Genomic DNA, 20,898 nt, shown 5'->3' on the forward strand with positions numbered 1-20,898 from the left:
GTCCTAAATATTAAACGTAAAATAATATTCAAATTTATGAATATCCATAAAATATTGTACAAATCAAAATTAGGAAATGTAATAAGCTTACTATTTCCGTACCCCATGCTTCTTTATGGCACTTAAAAAAGATATCCTACGCCTACAATATCTTTTAATAGGTATGAACCAGTATGGGAATGCAAAAAAAGAAGAAATTTCAGACAGAATACGGGGATTTTAAGTCTGTAACATAATGTTGGCGACCCTGCTTGCTTACAGCTGTTTTTGTTTCATTACGATGTTGGATGGAACCGTAGCTCTGTCACACTGATATTGTGTTTACAGCTGTGGATTAAAGTGTAAGCATGTACTCATTACTTTCTTATTGTAATTTAATACTTGATTTATGAGTCTGTAATATTTTAGTGTAGTGACATTGTAGAATGCAGGTGCTGACAATAAACGAAGAGAGTGAGGTTAGAACATACAGCAGTCGACCTTGACAATGAGATGTGGGGTTGTGTATCAATGTGCGCTACTTCTTCAATTTTATTATTGATCACATACATATTTCTGAACGTTATTTTTTATTATTTTATTTTTGGAAGTCAGAATCGACATTGTTAATGAGATATGGTATTGTGTATCAATGTGCACTTCTTCAGGTTTTAATACTTATTTCTTGTGTGGAATGACATAAATATTTCGGAACTGTGTTTGTTTTTTTATTTCGTGCATGGAATAGCATATTTCGGAAAGTATAAAGTGTTTTTTTTTTACATACATAATTCAAATTATTGGACAGATTCATCCACTGAGATAAACGTGACGGACAAAGCAACTTCCGATACGACAACCTTTTTCCATCGATTTTCCGTTTTTAATTCTAATTTTATAGGCGCTTTGTAGTAGGGTATTTGTTTGTTTGTTTTTTTTTTCCTTTAAAGAGCGAATCTTTCTACTGTAATATGATTTTAAATTTCTTTAAAACCAAGTTCTATTGCCACTAGATAGCTACAAATTTCTCTCTCGACTTTGGGGATTGCGTACATGACCCTTATGCTTGTCCTGTGTTGCCGTAAGCGGTGATTTTGCACCATGTCATTATCATTCACATGAACAAAGATTGCTTCATTTGTTGTTTCTTTGGTGCCGACCGAAACGGGACAGAAGATTTATCTTTGACAAAACAATGCCTGTATACATATATAAATGTAAATAACATGATTAATGTAAGTATTTAGTTTCTATATGTTGTCAAATAAATAAATAAACAAACAAATAAATAAATAGGTAGATAGACAGACAGATAGATAAATAAATAAATAGATCAATAAATATAGAAGTAATTATCTAAATAAATAAATCAATAAATAAACCAGTACATCAATAAATAAATAGATAATTACATAAATGGATAAATAAGTAAATACATAAATAAATAAATAAGTGAATATATAAGTAAATAAGGAAATAAACAAATGCATAAATAAATAACCAAAAATAAATAATTAAATTAGTTAATAAATCGAGAAATATATAAATAAATCAATACATAAATCTAGAAATAGATAAATAATTCGATAAAACGTTAATTATATAAACAGATAAATCGATAAATAGGTATATCGATAAATCTATAAATACATGTCCATCAATAGATAAGTAGATAGATTAAATTAAATCAAATTATGCTTTATGTAACGACGCTCGCAAATGCAGAGGTTATATCAGCGTCGCCGGTGTGCCGAAATTTTGTCCCGCATGAGTTCTTTTATATGATAGTAAATCTACTAAAATGATCCTGTCACATTTAAGAACACTTAAATGTCATCGACCTGGACTGGGATCGAATCCGCAACCTCGGGCACAGAAGGACAGCACTTTACCGACTGCGTCATCCAGGCCGATAGATAGATAGATAGATAGATAGATAGATAGATAGATAGATAGATAGATAGATAGATAGATAGATAGATAGATAGATAGATAGACCCTCTTCCAGAAAGCCAGGAAATATTGTATCTACAATGTGAAATAAGAAAAAAATAAGAAAATGTTTGAAAAGAGTCGAAAAAGGTAAACAAGGGAGTAAGGGGGGGCACGATCCCTGATACATTAGTCATGCTTAATTCCATTCAATAATAATTATTATTAATATCGCGCTTTGTGAGTTCCTGATAATACTTGACAACGGAATGTACTTACGCTAAGGAGAAAACCTGAGCTACGCATTTAAATTCAAATAAAACAATGAATATTAGATAAATAGACATACAATGAATAAATGATATTCTCTGATATGTATATCAATACGTGGTATTTTATTGTAAACAAAGTTTCATTCATAAGCTCTTTGCAACTGGTGCTTTTATTCCTATGTAGGTGTAGCAGTAGATGTTCTTGGCGTGTTTTATTTCGTATCCACAATCATGGCGATGTGATTGACTGGTGGAAGTAGAGATGGCAAGGGGACGTAGTCTGACGTCACTACAGCTGAAAGATCTCGGAAGCGGACGGCCGATATCTTGTTTCCCCGCAAAGTAACGAGGGCCGTATCGCGAAGACATTAAGTTATAGCAGTGTCTCTCAAGCTATGGAACGCGACCCATAACAGGAACGCGATGTCTTTGGCATAAAAAGGACCTCAAATTCTGAAAATCAATAAATAAGTACATAAGTAAATAAAAAATAGTTAAGTAAATGAATGAATGAATAAATAAATAAATAAGTGAATGTATGATTAAAGAAATAAATAAGTAAAGTATGTAAGTAAATAAATTAGTGAATAAAGAAGTAGATAAATATATTAGTAAGTTAATAAATGAATAAATCTACATATAGATAAGTAAATAAATAAATAAACAAATAAATACATAAGTAAATAAATTAATGATAAATAAATAAAGAAGTAAATGAATGTATAAATAAATAAATAAATAAATAAACAAGTAAATAAGTTAATTAATGATACATAAATAAACAAATAAATGAATGATAAATAAATAAACAAGTAAATAAATAAGTGAATAAATAAACAAATTAATAAATAAGTGAATAAATAAACAAATTAATAAATAAGTGAAACAATAAACAAATAAATGAATGATAAATAAATAAACAAGTAAATAAATAAGTGAATAAATAAACAAATTAATACATAAGTTAATAAATAAACAAATAAATGAATGATAAATAAATAAACAAATTAATAAATAAGTGAATAAATAAACAAATTAATAAATAAGTGAATAAATAAACAAATAAATGAATGATAAATAAATAAACAAATTAATAAATAAGTGAATAAATAAAGAAATTAATAAATAAGTGAATAAATAAACAAATTAATAAATAAGTGAATAAATAAACAAATAAATGAATGATAAATAAATAAACAAATTAATAAATAAATGAATAAATAAACAAATTAATAAATAAGTGACTAAATAAACAAATTAATAACTAAGTGAATAAATAAACAAATTAATAAATAAGTGAGTAAATAAACAAATTAATAAATAAGTGAATAAATAAACAAATAAATGAATGATAAATAAATAAACAAGTAAATAAATAAGTGAATAAATAAACAAATTAATAAATAAGTGAATAAATAAACAAATTAATAAATAAGTGAAACAATAAACAAATAAATGAATGATAAATAAATAAACAAGTAAATAAATAAGTGAATAAATAAACAAATTAATAAATAAGTGAATAAATAAACAAATTAATAAATAAGTTAATAAATAAACAAATTAATAAATAAGTTAATAAATAAACAAATAAATGAATGATAAATAAATAAACAAATTAATAAATAAGTGAATAAATAAACAAATTAATAAATAAGTGAATAAATAAACAAATAAATGAATGATAAATAAATAAACAAATTAATAAATAAGTGAATAAATAAACAAATTAATAAATAAGTGAATAAATAAACAAATTAATAAATAAGTGAATAAATAAACAAATAAATGAATGATAAATAAATAAACAAATTAATAAATAAATGAATAAATAAACAAATTAATAAATAAGTGAATAAATAAACAAATTAATAACTAAGTGAATAAATAAACAAATTAATAAATAAGTGAATAAATAAACAAATTAATAAATAAGTGAATAAATAAACAAATAAATGAATGATAAATAAATAAACAAATTAATAAATAAGTGAATAAATAAACAAATTAATAAATAAGTGAATAAATAAACATATAAATGAATGATAAATAAATAAACAAATTAATAAATATGTGAATAAATAAACAAATTAATAAATAAGTGAATAAATAAAGAAATGAATGAATGATAAATAAATAAACAAATTAATAAATAAGTGAATAAATAAACAAATAAATGAATGATAAATAAATAAACAAATTAATAAATAAGTGAATAAATAAACAAATAAATAAATAAATGCGTAAGTAAATAAATAAATTAATGATAAATAAACAAATAAATAAATGAGTGAATGAATAAAAAAGTTTATAAATTAATTAATGATAAGTAAATAAATGCACAAGTAGATAAAGTAATGATAAATAAACAAATAAGTGAATAAATAAGTAAATGGGTAAATAAATAATCAATAAATGAGCAAGTAAATGAATAAGTAAACAAATAAATACTGTAAGTAGATAAGTAAGTAAATAAGTACCATAGATAAGTAGATAAATAGTTAAGTAAATAATATACATGAGAAAATAAGTGATGAAAACTAAAAAAGAAGTACCGTAAGCAAGATAGTAAACAAATAAATCAATAAAAATAAATAAATATATTCATAATAAATAGGTACATAAATAAATAAAACATATCCGTCAGAGAAGAACTTCTCAAGTTGAGTAACACTATAATGCAGGGTTTTAGAACATAGGTTAAGGGTGTTTGAGAATAGGGTGCTAAGGAAAATATTTGGGGCTAAGCGGGATGAAGTTACAGGAGAATGGAGAAAGTTACACAACGCAGAACTGCACGCATTGTATTCTTCACCTGACATAATTAGGAACATTAAATCCTGACGTTTGAGATGGGCAGGGCATGTAGCACGTATGGGCGAATCCAGAAATGCATATAGAGTGTTAATTGGGAGGCCGGAGGGAAAAAGACCTTTGGGGAGGCCGAGACGTATATGGGAGGATAATATTAAAATGGATTTGAGGGAGGTGGGATATGATGATGGAGAATGGATTAATCTTGCACAGAATAGGGACCGATGGCGGGCTTATGTGAGGGCGGCAATGAACCCTCGGGTTCCTTAACAGCAATTTGTAAGTAAGTACCTACTATACTGAAGGTTAGTAAGGAGGCTTGTTGGAACAAAAATATCTGATACATTTCGTATTTATCGAAGGAATTTGCTGAACATCGACACCTATGGATAGTGTACTCGTATATTCAGTTTTAGAATTGAAGCAGGGAGGGGAAACCGGGGAATTTCAGAACTTTTCGTTCTGCAAAGGAATTTTATAGTGTTACATTTGTTTGGATTAAATTTCCGCACATATGAAGAACAAAAATAAAATTCTCTCAATAATTTATTATCATAATACATTGCTCTCTTAAATTGACTGAGGATATTGGGTATTAAATCAATGGCTTTCCCAAAACACGCCATGAAATATTGATATAAAACAATTTTTATCTCGAAAAGGAAGCAAAAACGAGCAAAATTGTATTAACCTTTTTTTTTTTGTTTGAAATATCTCAGAATAACCCCCTGAAATTAATGATATTACTTACGGTTCACTCTAATTATTCCATCATAAAGTTTATACTTTAAACTCAAAATGTAAACCTTCAAAACAGTAGTTGTCCATATGTAATGCTTCTTAATTATTATAAGCAGATGCACAATTGTTTCATCGAGAAATAATTTTTTAGGAAGATAGAATTGTTAACAAAAACATTTTAAGGTCCTGTAGTTTTATACCGCATGTTGATGACGATAGCAAACTGTAATAGTGAATAGTTCAATGTGATCTGCTTTTATACGCCATTGCCACCCATCCACGTAAAGTGCGAAATTAACTCGAACATTCGTTAAACCGAACACTGAGGCAATCCGCAAGACGGAAGAGTTTTGCATACTGCCTAAAGCGCCAGGCGTTCTGTAGCAATATATTTAATTTTTCCGTAACCGGTTAAGCAGGACTTTAGTACTGATATATGACGGTGGTAATGTTTTATTTTTAATGTTATTGCGACATATAGTTGGTTAGAAAAGTTAGGAAGGAAGCAACAGACATAATGCCTCACCATCTGTAATCGTACTGTCAGAAGTTGTACAGGAACTTGGTTGGTCTTTTTTCTTAACGAATCCGCGATATAGTGAAATTCAAGAAACCACACTCACAGCTCGTTATAGACTAGCATGCTCGCCGAGAGGTGAGAAGTATATTGCAGACGTTTTATCAAATTTTATTATAACATTTTCATTATGGTTCACTCAAAGTGTATCATACAGTAGGTGTCTATTCCGTTCAGTGAATCAATAAAGAACCTAGGTATTTATATGGACAAAAGTTTAAATTGAAACACTGAAGTTGCAGAAACCTGCAAAAAGGTATTCTCACTAATCCACTCGTTTAGGCGATTGAAGAATTTTCTACCCTTTTCCATGAAAAGATTTTAGTGCATACATTCTTGATGCCCCACTTCGATTACTGTAATATTCTGTTTACTGACTTAAGCGTTACTTCGGCGCAGAGACTACAACGTGTTCATAATATGTGCGTCCGTTTCGTCTGCAATATTCTCCGGGCTGATCATGTAACACCATCCCTCGAAATGTTGTTCTGGCTCCGTCTAGAAGATCGTAGGAAGATCCACTGTCTTTCCCTTCTCTTTCACTTATTGCATGTTTTCTCCACTCCTGTCTATCTCGCGTCTCGTTTTCAAACTTTATCCACCCACCATAACCTAGACACACGATCACAACACTCCTCAATATTATCCATTCCCTCCCACCGACATCCTCATATTCATCTTCTTTCACTGTGGCTGTTCCTCGGCTTTGGAATTTCCTACCGAGTAATGTCGAGGACTGTCAGACATCAAACCAATTTAAGAATAGGCTAACGAAATATTTTTCTAACAATTCTTGTTAACAATAATAGCTGTTTCAGGTTTCTCAGTGTTTAAAGGTTGTATATCATAGAATAAATATTTAAATTATCTCATTATTATTATTATTATTATTATTATTATTATTATTATTATTATTATTTCTTACCAATGTTTATTATTGCCACACTAACATTAGTTATCCAACTTTCATTATTTACTTTCATGTTGTTTTATGGTCTAGATATTATTGTAATAACTATGTAAGCAATTGTATTCAATTAGAATTAGAGTCTGGCTGGGCGGAAGCGAAGGCCTACTGGCCTTAGCTCTGCCAGATTAAATAAATTATTATTATTATTATTATTATTATTATTGTTATTATTACGCTAATATTGTAGAACTCGCGATTACAAATCAAGCGAGTGGTCGCACAGGTCTGTAGCTGCTCTCGATGCCGAGATATTACTGAAAGAATCGTTGTGGAACGACTAAATTTATACGCAACTTTGGCGTCCTCGTGCCCATAGCGAGGTGAGGTGGCGTCATTGGACGTAGTCACACACATTACATTGGTTTATGACCTAACTACTAATAATATTACCATTCGTCTGTGGCTCATAGTCTTCTTACAGTAAGCATTTGAAATTCTGTAATTTTTTGTTTCGCCACGAATCCCGGAACGGGTCCACATCCTCTATGCGGGGAAATACATAAGCTATTCTACGTGGAAAAAATACTCATTGTTGGAAGGATTACATAACATCCTTTGTTCTATTTTAGTGTGAAATATTCCTCCGCCGAGAGATTTGCACTTCCAGTTTGTAAGGCCCATCCATCCCGATGAATTAAAGCGTGTTGAACGTAGCGACACCGTCTGAAGATCTGGCGCAATATGTACTTTGATATTGACGCAGCGTCACACGAGCTGGGGAAGGACGACGCCTACGTGTTTACTTTTGGAACTTATGTGTAAATACTTGTAAGCTGTTTCCAGGCCGCCTCCGTTCAAATTTCAGACCTGCGAACAGAAATTATGCCAGTTAGATTCAAATTTGCACTGTTTACATTGCCATCGCCCATTGAAATTTCGTATCGTAGCCAACGGACAGAATAATTATTACAAATGTGAAGTCTGTACACATTATTTATTTACTGTTATTTCAATTATTTTTGCTTTTGCATACGCTACATTAACTGTCTTCATAGAGCATATATATGGGATGGAAAAAGTTTTGTTGGAAATACACCATTACTTTTGATACCAGTGTTCGAAAGATGTTATTCAGGCGTACAGGGTGTGACAGTAAACTTAATTTTTTTTTAATGGCACCTTATATTAAAATTTACCTATTCCGAATCTCCATTAAATTTTACGTATTAATGTATAGAAATGTTATCCATTAACTTTCTTCATGTTTTTTAAACTATTTATTGAATTTTTTCGTGGACTTCAAGCTTGAGACAAATGAGTATGTAAAATCATGTTGAGTATGCCATAAAAGTAAACAAGACACTATCACTAAATAAATGAATAAATAAATATAGATAAATACCTATGTAAATAAATTAATAATTAAATACATGAATGAATAAATAAATAAAACAATGAATAAATAAGTAAATAAATAAATGATTGAATAAATAAATAAATATGTAAATAAATGAATAAGCGAATTAATGAATGAATAAGTAAATAAATGAATGAATAAATAAATAAATATGTAAATAAATCATTGAATGAGTGAATAAGTAAATAAATAAACGAATAAATAAATAAATGAATGAATGAGTAAATAAATCAATGAATGAATTAATAATTAAAAGAATGAATAAGTAAATGAATGAATGAATAAATAAATGAATAAATAAATAAATAAAATGTAAATAAATGAATAAGTAAATAAATCAATGAATGAATTAATAATTAAAATCATGAATAAGTAAATAAATCAATGAATGAATGAATAAATAAATAAACAAGTAAATAAATAAATTATTGAAGAAATGAATGAATAAATTAATGGATAAGTCATCATCATCACCATCCAATTGAAGCACTAGATCTAGTCATTTCAATGGTAATGCCTGTCCAGAGGTTATATAAGGTGGCAGCCCCACCATTGGACTTACCTGACGAGTCTTGTAAACTGTTCTGGGGAAATTCAATTACAGTGAAGTCTCAAATAAATTAATAAGTAAATAAATAAATTAATAAACAAATAAATAAAACATAAATATATAAAAAAAACTTAGGTGAATTTATAACATATAACTAATCTACTTAATGATAAAAGCAAAAAAGGCAAAGTAACTGTATCTTTCGAATAAGCAGAACTCGTGCTCAGAAATAGAATAGGAGGGGGGGGGGGCAAACAAAACTTAGAGCAGACGTGTAATGTAAAAAACTGTTGTGCCCTACTGTTTAATACAATGTAATTTATACAATTTAATTTAGGATGCTCCCTGTTATTATTATTATTATTATTATTATTATTATTATTATTATTATGCATTTTTTATTAATTGCGTTTATTATTAATTGAAGAGTCCACTACAAGAATGATGGATGTCATTTGGAATACATTTTGCAGGAGACGCAATTGAAAGTTTGAATTGCTTAGCTCTCAAAGCTTAACTGTGATTTTCCGATCATTACTGGACTATGACGATCAGTGTTAATGCCATATAACTCTCTATGTACATTCTATATGTCTTAAGCTATGCATTGACAGTCTTGGTTCATTTTCGACAAGAAAGTGACATCCATCATTCTTGCAGTGGACTCTTCAATTGTCATTATTGAGTGTAATTAGTTACCGCTGTCAACGGGTATACATACCCATTTGCACTGTAAATAAACACACATACAATATTTAAAAAGGCGTTAGAAGCAAATTTATGTTTTATTAGTCCGAAGGGTAAGTACAAATCCCAGAAAAGTTTGGAGTGCACGAGTTTCACAGTTTCCCACAGAACGGCATATTAAGGGGAGGCAGAGGTGAAATTTTCGAACAAAACTGAAGAAAAAATGAAAATTTGGTTTTTTCGATTTTTATTATCTTTATTTTGATATTCCGATGTTAGTTTTTGATTTTGTGCCCTTAAACGTATGAAATTAAAACCAACAACACAACCAACTATTTTTAACAAAATAATCTGCCCTCAATGAGGGTGACCATAAAGATCCAGAATAAAAGCACTACAGAATAATTTAGAAAGACAAAAACATTAAATACAGGAATTGTTTAGTAAAACATCCAGAGAAATGCAAACCCTATAGAATCGTCAATGGCCAAAATATAAATGGTAGTGTAATATTTGGATTGAATCCTTAAGAATATCCAATACTGTATTACTATATTATTCCCGTAATAAACTGATACTTATCATTATTTATATGCCTTCTCTGAACATATAAATAAAAAGAAATATGGAACATTTCTTACAATATGGTGCATGGAGCATTTTATATCAAACGATATAAAGTTTTATAAAATTATTAATATTTACAGAACTATTGTACTTAGAAAGTTGAAACTTGGTATGTCCATTACTAACAACATACTTAGTATCCATGATCAATTAAAAAAAATCGGATAAATTTAGTGGATTTTGAAATATTCACCTCTGCCGCCCCTTAAGAGCGATGAAGATGGTGGTGGTGGCAATGGCGATGAACTCCCGATGCTTCCTTACAGATCTTGTTTTGTTGCAGAATGGAGCTGAGGGCGTACCCAGATCGTTTGAGCAACTTGGCAGTAGATGCCTTGGGCACGTACGTGTCGGATCTCCTGGTGCAGCTGGTGACTTTCCCTCAGTACACGGAGAGACAGAACGCCAAGCAACTCTACGTGCAGCACACGTGCGCGCGTCTGCATGACTTCCTCTGGAGCGCGTTGCCTGTTTCAAGTGCGAACGAGACTACAGTCAAGCTCTTGAGATGTCTGCACCACACCTACAGTGCCATAAGCGTCACGCCTTACAAGAGCTCTTGTGAAGAAATAGCTCCGGAATTACTTGCAGCCATCTTGCATCCAGCAGTGATGAGGCTAGAGTGCACTGATTTGACGTCACATCCTACAGTTATCGATTACTACAAAATCGATTGCTGTGATCTGATCTACAAGTCTTTGCCGAAGCTGAAGCGATTGAAGACTCTGAATTTGGGGTGGTCTAACAAGTTTGGGATGCAAGATTTAAAAATCGATAATGCTCAGAATTTGGAACAGTTTTCGTACAGACACTGTAACATTAGCCATATTAAATCCCTGTCAAAATCTTGTAGGTCCTTGAAGAGTCTCGTCATCACCGCATCTGGATGGATCACGGATGAAATCGTCAGCTCTCTTCTCAAGTTTCAGCAATTAGAAAATTTGGTGTTAGAAAATGAATGTGTGACGCAGACTTACCTAACGAAAATATTGTGTGGTCTGTCGCAGTCGCAGGAAGGTTCAAATCGATCATTGTTGTTAAAGAGTTTTGGATGTCGTAATCCGACAGATGTTCACATAGACCTTCTTGTTGAGAGATTCAGAAATGTCTCATCTATTTCTCTGAGCAACGTTCAAGATTGTAGCTTAACTCCTTTGAAAGGTTTGAAACATTTAAAAAAGTTTACATTAAAATACTCTCGATTTTTCGTGGTTGACAATCTGTTACGTGCAATAGGCCAACAGATTGAGTGCTTAGATTTCACTGATATTTATGCAATTGATTTGGGCGCCGTTGGTGAAAGTTGTCCTTTTCTTCTGTGCTTTCATCTCAGATGTTTCGAGAAACCCGCCGCACTTCCCTTACCAGATAAATGTAGTTTCACGGAGTATTCTGATAGATACAGTCTACCTGAATTTTCTTCCGAGCGAAACCTTGAACTGGCACTGAACGATGACTGCCTTACTGAGTACATAATGTCTCGTTTTACTTATGTGAGGAAGCTGTACTTATCGTCTCGTGGAAGTGAGGCATTTCTTCAAACAGTGCTTAAAAGAAAGCATCTTAAATATCTGGAACAATTTTTCTGGGGCGATCATACCATTGTGACCTTCACAGAACAACGTGCTGTTATTAGGAAGTTTGAAGGAAGGAGAATATCCATGTGTTCTTTAGAAACATGAATTTTTATTTTGTAGAATAAATAATTTTTATTATAATTATGACAATTTTTACTGTAGTGTTGTTTAAGTGTCAGTGAATTTACTGGCATGTAAAAGAACTCCTGCGGGACAAAACTCCGGCACACCGGCGACGCTGATATAACCTCGGCATTTGCGAGCGTCGTTAAATGAATCGAGGATTGCAGAAACAGCACATGTCACGAAAACTAAATTTTTCAGTAGACAGAAAAAACAGTATTACTGGTGGTAGACCACATCATTGGTTATAGCCTAGATCATATCTGTGGCTTGGTTCTAAAAGGGCCAGTGTCAAAAATGTTAGTTTTGAGATAAATGGGTTCGAAGTTTGCTTATTTTGTATAGTGAACCTATGACATTGGCTTGTGAATGCTCTGTACCTTCCACATTAACTGCAGCAGACATTGGCCCTTTTAGTATATGGAAGAACAGACCGATGTAAGCTCGAAAGTGTATATAACTCAAAAGTGCAAAAAATTGACATTGGCCCTTTTAGAACCAAGCCACAGATATATGTAACAGATAACTGATCGCTATGTTAAAATCGGCAGCACTTTGAAGAGAAGAACCGCCAGGATCGCCACCCGTCCGCCGTAAACGAACACGAGATGGCAGTACAATCGCTAATGCAATTCAAATGGGAATTATGACGTGACTCCTTATGTAACAACTAGATGGCAGCGTAGTAAGCCTGACAAAAGTTGTTAACGTCAAAGCCTCTAAGGCCGACCTATCTGTTACATATATGATATAGGGTTATAGTACTGGCTTCTTCAGACAGAAGCCTAATAGATGTGTCGTTTTTTTACCAAATTTATTGGAATCTAAGAATTGTTAATGAAAGAAATCAATATATATTTAGCTTGACATGTGCTGTTTCTTCAAGGAATCAAAATTGCAGTATAATAATTTCAGTTCAACTAAGTTTATTTGTCAAATTAGGGATATAATACAGAGCGTTTGCCTACGGGTGGGGCCAGGAAAGCGGCCTGCCTGCGGTGTCGCTTGCGGGAATCGTCTATCCGTAAGCTTCCGCTTTCTATACTATACTCTGTAGGGTTTTAATTTTAAAAGTTTAGCAGCAGTAAAGACTGATGTTTTTGAAACACTAACTTCCTGTGAAACACGTCTTAGAGATTTATTAGGAGAGCGTATAAATGATGCACTGATTTCATCAATTGTTTCTTCCGTCAATACTCTTTGTTTTTGCATAGGAATTGTAGCATTTATCGACCCTGTTGTCCTTAATTTGTTAACAAGACGTCTAACAGTTTCTCTACCCTGAATTGGAGCACCCGGATATTTCACTTCAAATTGCCTACGCACCTCTCTACATGACTCTGTTTTCACATATGCATCATACATAAAAACTCTGTTCAAGCGTGAATTTTGCGTTTTGCATTGTTAACAAATTTTACACAACGCTGAATATTTAAGCAACTGTGTCAAGAAACTGCACTGTACGTGTTAAATACTGCAACATCTGGCTCACAACTGATAACTTGTCGACCTTGATGTCCTTGATTGTCGAGCGTGTCTCAACAACTGCGCGCACAAAGCGGCGTATCAGTACATGCAGCTTTCCTGGCCTCACCCGTAGGCGAACGCTCCGTATATGCACAGGCCTACTGTGAACTTAATACATAAGTTCAGCATATAAATGAACTTATTTTCCACAATAGGCCAGTGAAGAATATTATTGTAAAATCCTTGATATTCATGTAGTATGTAACGCATTAGTTTGCGTATATCGTCAAGCTTCTCTCTTTGAATTGGCACGATTTTGTCTGGATATGCCAATGAAGAAGGTAAATATGGTATTCTCCTTTGTACTTACAAGCAAACATTCTCATGGGGACAGATAAAAAAATTAATCTTTTTTCTTCCATCATTTTAATAATGTCAAAAGAAGTGCTTACACAAATTTTGGCCACTCGAGCGCAATTACGAAGGTCGTAAAAAATAAGTTTCCCTGGGGTCGTTTACAGAAAGAGAACAACATTTCATGGAAAGATTAATTGGAATAGATATAGCAATTGTTGAGTTATTTTTCAACGTATTCACCACCAGAATTAAGACATTTGTCATTCAGTGGATTCAATTTTTGTATCCTTGTGTCGTAGATGTCTGCCGTCTGGAATCGGAACCAATGTGTCGGCACATGTCTTTGACAGGAGTTGTTTATGCACGCTTCCAGGATTTCACAGGTCTCCAAATGTGAGACGGCTGTACTGACATATGTGGTTTCTGCATGGAATGATAGCCCTGTATCAACAGTCCATGAAACTCGAATAAACTTATTTCGCCACAAACAGTGACATGTGCTGTTTCTGCAATCCCTGATTCAAATAAACCACACTTTTTTACTGTAGTACGGGAACAAGAATACTGGCTTGCAGTTTCACAGGGTCCCCGCTCCCCTTTACAGTTTCTTCTTAGCCAGTGACCCAGCTAATTCCTCTTTCTCTTCCTGATCAGTTTCAGCATTGTTCTTTCTTCACCCACTCATTCTAACGTATCTTTTACATTTCTTATTCTGTCTGTAGAGGAGAAGGTGGAAATATGGGGGTTACCATTTTATTTTCCTCATAATAATGGATAATGGTGTGGCATATTGCTTGCAAATCTTTATTCACATGCAGTGTAATTTTATTAAGGAGCGGATTCCTATGTAATTAAATATTCCTTTTGCGTGTGATAAAACACAGTTACTTACTTTACTTTTGAGGGTTTCTCCACTATTTAGCGGTTACCCTGTATTCCCATTCGCCAATCTTCCCGGTCAAGCCATTCATCTCCTTCCAGGGACCTGTCACTCATCAATCTATGGATCTGTCCTCTCCAGGTTGTTCTTGGCCTACCCCGCTTCCTTCTACCATGAGATGACCATTCCAAAAGAGTTTTAGGCCACCTACTTTCCTCCATTCTTCTGACATGTTCATACCATTGAAGAGTTCGTCTCTCAATTCTGTCCATCACTGTCTCCTCCATATCCATCATCCGTCTCACTTCTTCATTTCTCCTTCTTTCTAATCTGGAAACTCTGGCACCACGTCGTATTCCATCCATTTCCACTGCCAAAATCTTAGATTTTTTACTTTCTACCAATGTCCACCCCTCTGCGCCATATGTCATTATACTTTCCACAACCGCCGTCAAAATCCTCTTCTTGGTGTCATCCAATATCGTCCTACTCCACAGTACTCCATTCAGCATCCTTATGGCTTTTCTTGCTTGCACCAATCTACTATCTATTTCGGAGTTACAACTCCCTAAATCATCAATATATGACCCCAAATATTTAAATTTTTGAACAGCTCTAATAGTTCCTTGGTGTAAGGAGATGTCTCTTCCGTTTCCACCTACTACAAGATATTCAGTTTTTTTCATATTTACGTGCAATCCACCTGCTTCAAATGAATCCAGGAGTTTTCTCATATATTTCACATCCTCACGAGATTGAGCCATTACCACTTGATCATCTGCAAATATTAATGAATGTATTGTGCCACCTTGAACTGATATTCCCATTCCTCCACAAGACTGATTCCATTGTTCTAATATTTGTTGTATATATATTTTAAAAAGAGTAGGAGACATGTTACAACCTTGCCTCAGTCCTTTATTCGTTCTGAATGGTGTAGACAATCTCTTCCCCACTTTAATAGATGCCTGACACTGCTGGTACATCCGTCGGATGAGAGAAATAATTGGTAAATCAATACCAATACCCTCCATTGCATCCCAAAGTTTGATAATAGGCACTGAGTCATAGGCCTTTTCTAAATCAACAAATATTAAATGAATTTCTTGGCCCTTTGCATATGATTTTTCACACAATTAACAAAGTTAAAAATTCCGAACATGAAGTTTCAAGTTTAAAACCCGAATTTTATTTCACATAAAAACACATTTTCACAAAAAAATTATGTAAATACATATTTTCAGGAAATCTATTATAAACACATAAATCTTGGAGTTTGTTTACTTAAATAATTTTTTACAAGAACTTTTAAACATTTTAAAACTAAATCAATTATATCACTCAGAAGTACGTTATCTTTTTTAAGAATTCTTGGTTGCTTCGTGTTTCTAAGCGCTGTGTGGTGTATCCGTGATCCATTTTTGTAATAGTATCGCCTCAAGTTCTGAGAACTGCTAGGCAGCATATCAGTGTTATTATTGTAGAATAAATTAACATGGACAAGGAGGAGAGATCTTGCAACACATAATTAGGAATGTTTGTTGTTGCTGAAGATGATTTCATTCCACGCTTTGTTTGTGTAACAAAACAGATAAGAGCTCGGGTATGAACATTATTTAATGTAAACAAATCCCTCGCCTCTCGCTCATGTCTATCAAGTAAGGCAATATATCTCGTTGTGTTTCCCTGTTATCGGGCTTCGTCAATCGATATCCTTCAAGATATACTGAAAGATGGTTGTTTAAAAAACGATTTGGCTTTCCTATTAGCAAATCTAAGCTTTTTGTGTGACATCATAAAAAAACTCGAAACATCCAAAAACCTGTTGTCTGAAACAGGGAGGTGCGTGCCGTGGAAATTAAACTAGACTCGCTACCAGGTTCAGAAGCACAATTACTAAGGAACAAATTCCAGAATGCGTTTGGGAAAAACAGTGGATATAAAAAAATGTGTAAAGTTGCTCAAGTATTGGAGGATGTGCCTGTAGGTGAAATTGACGTTATTCAGAGATAATCGGCATGTATTTGTGATGGAGAATTTGGAGATGACCTTTGTTGTTCACTGCAATTCTCGGCCAACTACTAGCACTCAAGTGTGGTTGGTGAGTACCTAGTAACATTTTTTTTTTCAAGCTAAGTAAGGTATTTTTGTCATATTAAAAAAATATATTTTTTATTTTTAGCAAATATTTTCGTACTTTTCAGCACATAAAAATAAATATATTTAAATTTTTTAGCACATAAAAATCCGCTCCCTAATAATTATTCATATACAATTTTTCCAGTCTTATAGCTCAATAGTTGCAATAGATATTTGCATATAATTACTTTTTGAAAGAAAGACAAACTGGTCCTCTACAGGCAGTAGGGTCTAAATATGGGCTACCACAAAAATTTGAAAGTAAAATTTGAAAAAACAAAGAAACATAAGCAGGAAAACCTGTATCACATCAATGGCAATATTCTGTAACAACACAAGTCACGATAGTGAAAATACGGGACGTGTTAATCTGCTGGTAATATGAGCTACCTATCCCATATTTGACACATAGCGGTAGCCCATATTAGCAGCATCGACTCATGAAGATTTCTAAGTCTATGTATGACAATTGTTGTTCTAAATAAACATGACTTATACCATGTGATAGAGCCATTCCTAATCATTGCAATACATCAAACGTGATTTCTAAACACGAAATATATTTCTTTCAATAAAATTTAAGGTACATACCTGCAAAAACTTTGAAATTAATGAAAAACACAAAGAACACACCGCATCCACACCACAAAAGCAACTGGTTTGTGTCTTTGTGCACGCAGACTGATGGACACGAGATGTACTTTTAGAGCTTTTTCGCTACGTAACAACACCATAATAGGAGATTACTTGTTGTATTATGGGGAAGGAAACGATAGTCACCAATTAGGAACAGGATTCTTTATTTATAAAAGAATAAAATCAGTAAAAAAGGTCGAATTTATCAGTTATAGGTTATCGTATTTAGTACTTAAGGGTAAATGGTGCGATATCGTAGTTATAAATGCGCATGCCCCGACAGAAGAGAAAGACGACCATATAAAGGATAGCTTCTATGGCGTAGGAACATTAAATCCAGACGTTTGAGATGGGCAGGACATGTAGCATGTATGGGCGAATCCAGAAATGCATATAGAGTGTTAGTTGGGAGGCCGGAGGGAAAAAGACCTTTGGGATAGCCGAGACGTAGATGGGAGGATAATATTAAAATGGATTTGAGGGAGGTGGGATATGATGATAGAGACTGGATTGATCTTGCTCACGATAGGGACCAATGGCGGGCTTATGTGAGGGCGGCAATGAACCTTCCGGTTCCTTAAAACCCAGTAAGTAAGTAAGTAACAACACCATAATATAGTAAACACGAGGTAGCCCATATTTCCACCTTCTCCTCTACAGGTCACACGCTCCATTCTTTTAATAGGTACTGTATGCAATAATAAAAATAATAGAGAATAAATATTCAAATGTGTATTTATCGAAATATCGTTTATTGTTTTCATTTTATATACCGTACAAATTGAAAGTTAATTTAGGAACAATGCTTTCCAATTCTTAAAACTAGAATATCTACTTACGTAACATTCACAACAGAAGCTACAAGAATTACACATATTAATCAAGTCCTCTTAAGCACAGGTTCATTTTCAAGACGTACACATACGCCTTTAGCTGTTACAGTAGTAGAAAAAGAGAGACGGAGCATCAGATCAACTGTAGACTACAACATCGCATTGGCTATGGTGACTTTCAGACCCGTATTCTTGTGTTCCGTACTACATAATTCAGTGACATCAAAAACTTTTTCCTTACATTTTTATTGTTCCTTGTTTTTTTGTCTATATCACGCAGGCTTTGCTTAGTTGCCATGGTAATACCACAGTCTACTATATACAGTCACGAAGCTTGAGTTTTGAGAGTGCTAGAAACAATAGACTGTGACGGTACTATTTTGCATTGCCTGTAATGAGGCGATATTAGCGATCCTAGTGGTGAGCAACTATCTAATGTTTGCATATTTACTACGTATTGAGCTTCGCGACTGTATATACTAGACTGTGGTAATATTTTACACTGCATAGGTACAATCAGGACATAGTTAAAAATGCAAGGAAAAAGCTTTTTGATATCACTTTATAATCGTGAAAACTTTGTAACTAATTCACCAGTTCATAGTATAAATACGCGTCAAAAAATGACTTTCATGCTCCATCGGAAAGTCTATCGTGGTATCAAAAAGCAGTGTATTATATGGCAGTAAAATTTTTTTAATAGCCTACCTATGGATATAAACAATCAAACTCAAAACATAAGATTATTTAGGGTAAAATTAAAGAAGTGCCTAATTTCTCACGCCTTCTATTCTGTAGATGAATTTATGCCGTTCAACAACGCTGTATGAATATTTGTGTCTTGTATTAAGTATCGATACTAACCCCTTTCTGATTGAATTTTTGGTTGATATATACAGTACATTATCAGGCAGTACATCTCACTTGACGATATGTGTTGGAGGAAGAACAATGTGTGTATACATCTGAAGTTTGATTAGTGTAATATGTTAACTGATCAGTGATGTATGCAATAGAGGAGAAAGGAATTAGCCACACTACCTCAATATCTCCTGGCTTAGTTGCCTCACGAGTGGTGCCTTGTTGGTGTCTTTTTTTTTAGTAGGTTATTTATCAACATCTTAGGTTATTTAGCGTTTGAATGAGATGAAGGTGATAATGCCGGTGAAATGAGTCCGGGGTCCAGTACCGAAAGTTACCCAGCATTTGCTCATATTGGTTGAGGGAAAACCCCGGAAAAAACCTCAACCAGGTAACTTGCCCCGACCGGGAATCGAACCCGGGCCACCTGGTTTCGCGCCAGACTCGCTAACCGTTACTCCACAGGTGTGGACTTGTTGGTATCACTTGTGAGGTTCAAACCTGTGTTCGGGCAGTTGAACAACAACTAACTTATTGTGTTGTACTAGTAGACTATATTGTAAATCTCTTCTGTATATATTTCAACTATACTCTGACTATAATTAAGACTTTATAGTAATATTAATTTTTTTTGACATGTTCCATATTCTAGCTGTAAAGCGATGTACCAATACCATAGAATGTAAATATAGTACATTATGCAACGAGCCTATAATGGTAGTAATTAAGACGCAAATATGATTGTTTATGAAACGAGCGCAAGCGAGTTGCATAATTTTCATACGAGCGTCTTAATTACCATTATAAGTAAGTTTCATACGACTTTTTATGCTCGACCATATTTCTAACTTGAAATTATTTAAAATTAGATCTTCTTATGGTTATGTGCGAACTGACCTGAATTGTGAGATGTGCGCAGACGCGAAAGTATTGATTTTTTCCGAGGCCGAATGTCATTGACCTTGGCAGAGAATAAGGTGAAGATTACTCTGATATAACCTGGAAATTGATTTAGAATTGAAAAACGAGATGACAAATTGAATTTATTTGAATATTATTTACAATTAACGCTAATTATTATAGTAACAGAACATAACCTTCTGCGACAGTATTGGATTTCCAGCCTCCGTGACTTTTCGCTAATTGTCTTTCGATTGCATATCCGAGAATAATCGATATAACGGTACAAAGCTGACTTGTCATTGGCTGAACACCTGAACTTTAATGAGTAGGTGTACTTTAATGACATGCATTAAATGCCTGCTACCAGGTGTATAATTACTGCATTTCGGGATGGTCGAGCATAAAATACAATACGATATCTCAATGTACGAAGTATGAAGAGGCAAATTACGAGAGAACACATTTTCAGAATTCCTGATATGAAGAAGTGATTTTTCTGTATGTGCAGCGATTTGTCATAAATTATTGGACTAATTTTATTCATATTTAAGACCCACGAGTGAATGTATCATGTACACGATATAATATAATGATTTTAGTAAACATTTAATGAGTT

General features: G+C 33.1%; 1 protein-coding gene across 1 annotated transcript; it reads left to right on the forward strand.

Annotated features, from left to right (window-relative positions):
* Window positions 1-248: 248 nt before the first annotated feature.
* LOC138701168 (uncharacterized) lies at window positions 249-12,318 on the forward strand. Its single transcript, XM_069827791.1, has 2 exons — window positions 249-341; window positions 10,790-12,318. The coding sequence occupies exon 2, from the start codon at window positions 10,791-10,793 to the stop codon at window positions 12,186-12,188; it is 1,398 nt and encodes a 465-aa protein (XP_069683892.1). The 5' UTR covers window positions 249-341; window position 10,790; the 3' UTR covers window positions 12,189-12,318.
* The last annotated feature ends 8,580 nt before the right edge of the window (window positions 12,319-20,898 follow it).

Source organism: Periplaneta americana, chromosome 6 (assembly GCF_040183065.1).
Source record: "Periplaneta americana isolate PAMFEO1 chromosome 6, P.americana_PAMFEO1_priV1, whole genome shotgun sequence".
Taxonomy (NCBI): domain Eukaryota; kingdom Metazoa; phylum Arthropoda; class Insecta; order Blattodea; family Blattidae; genus Periplaneta; species Periplaneta americana.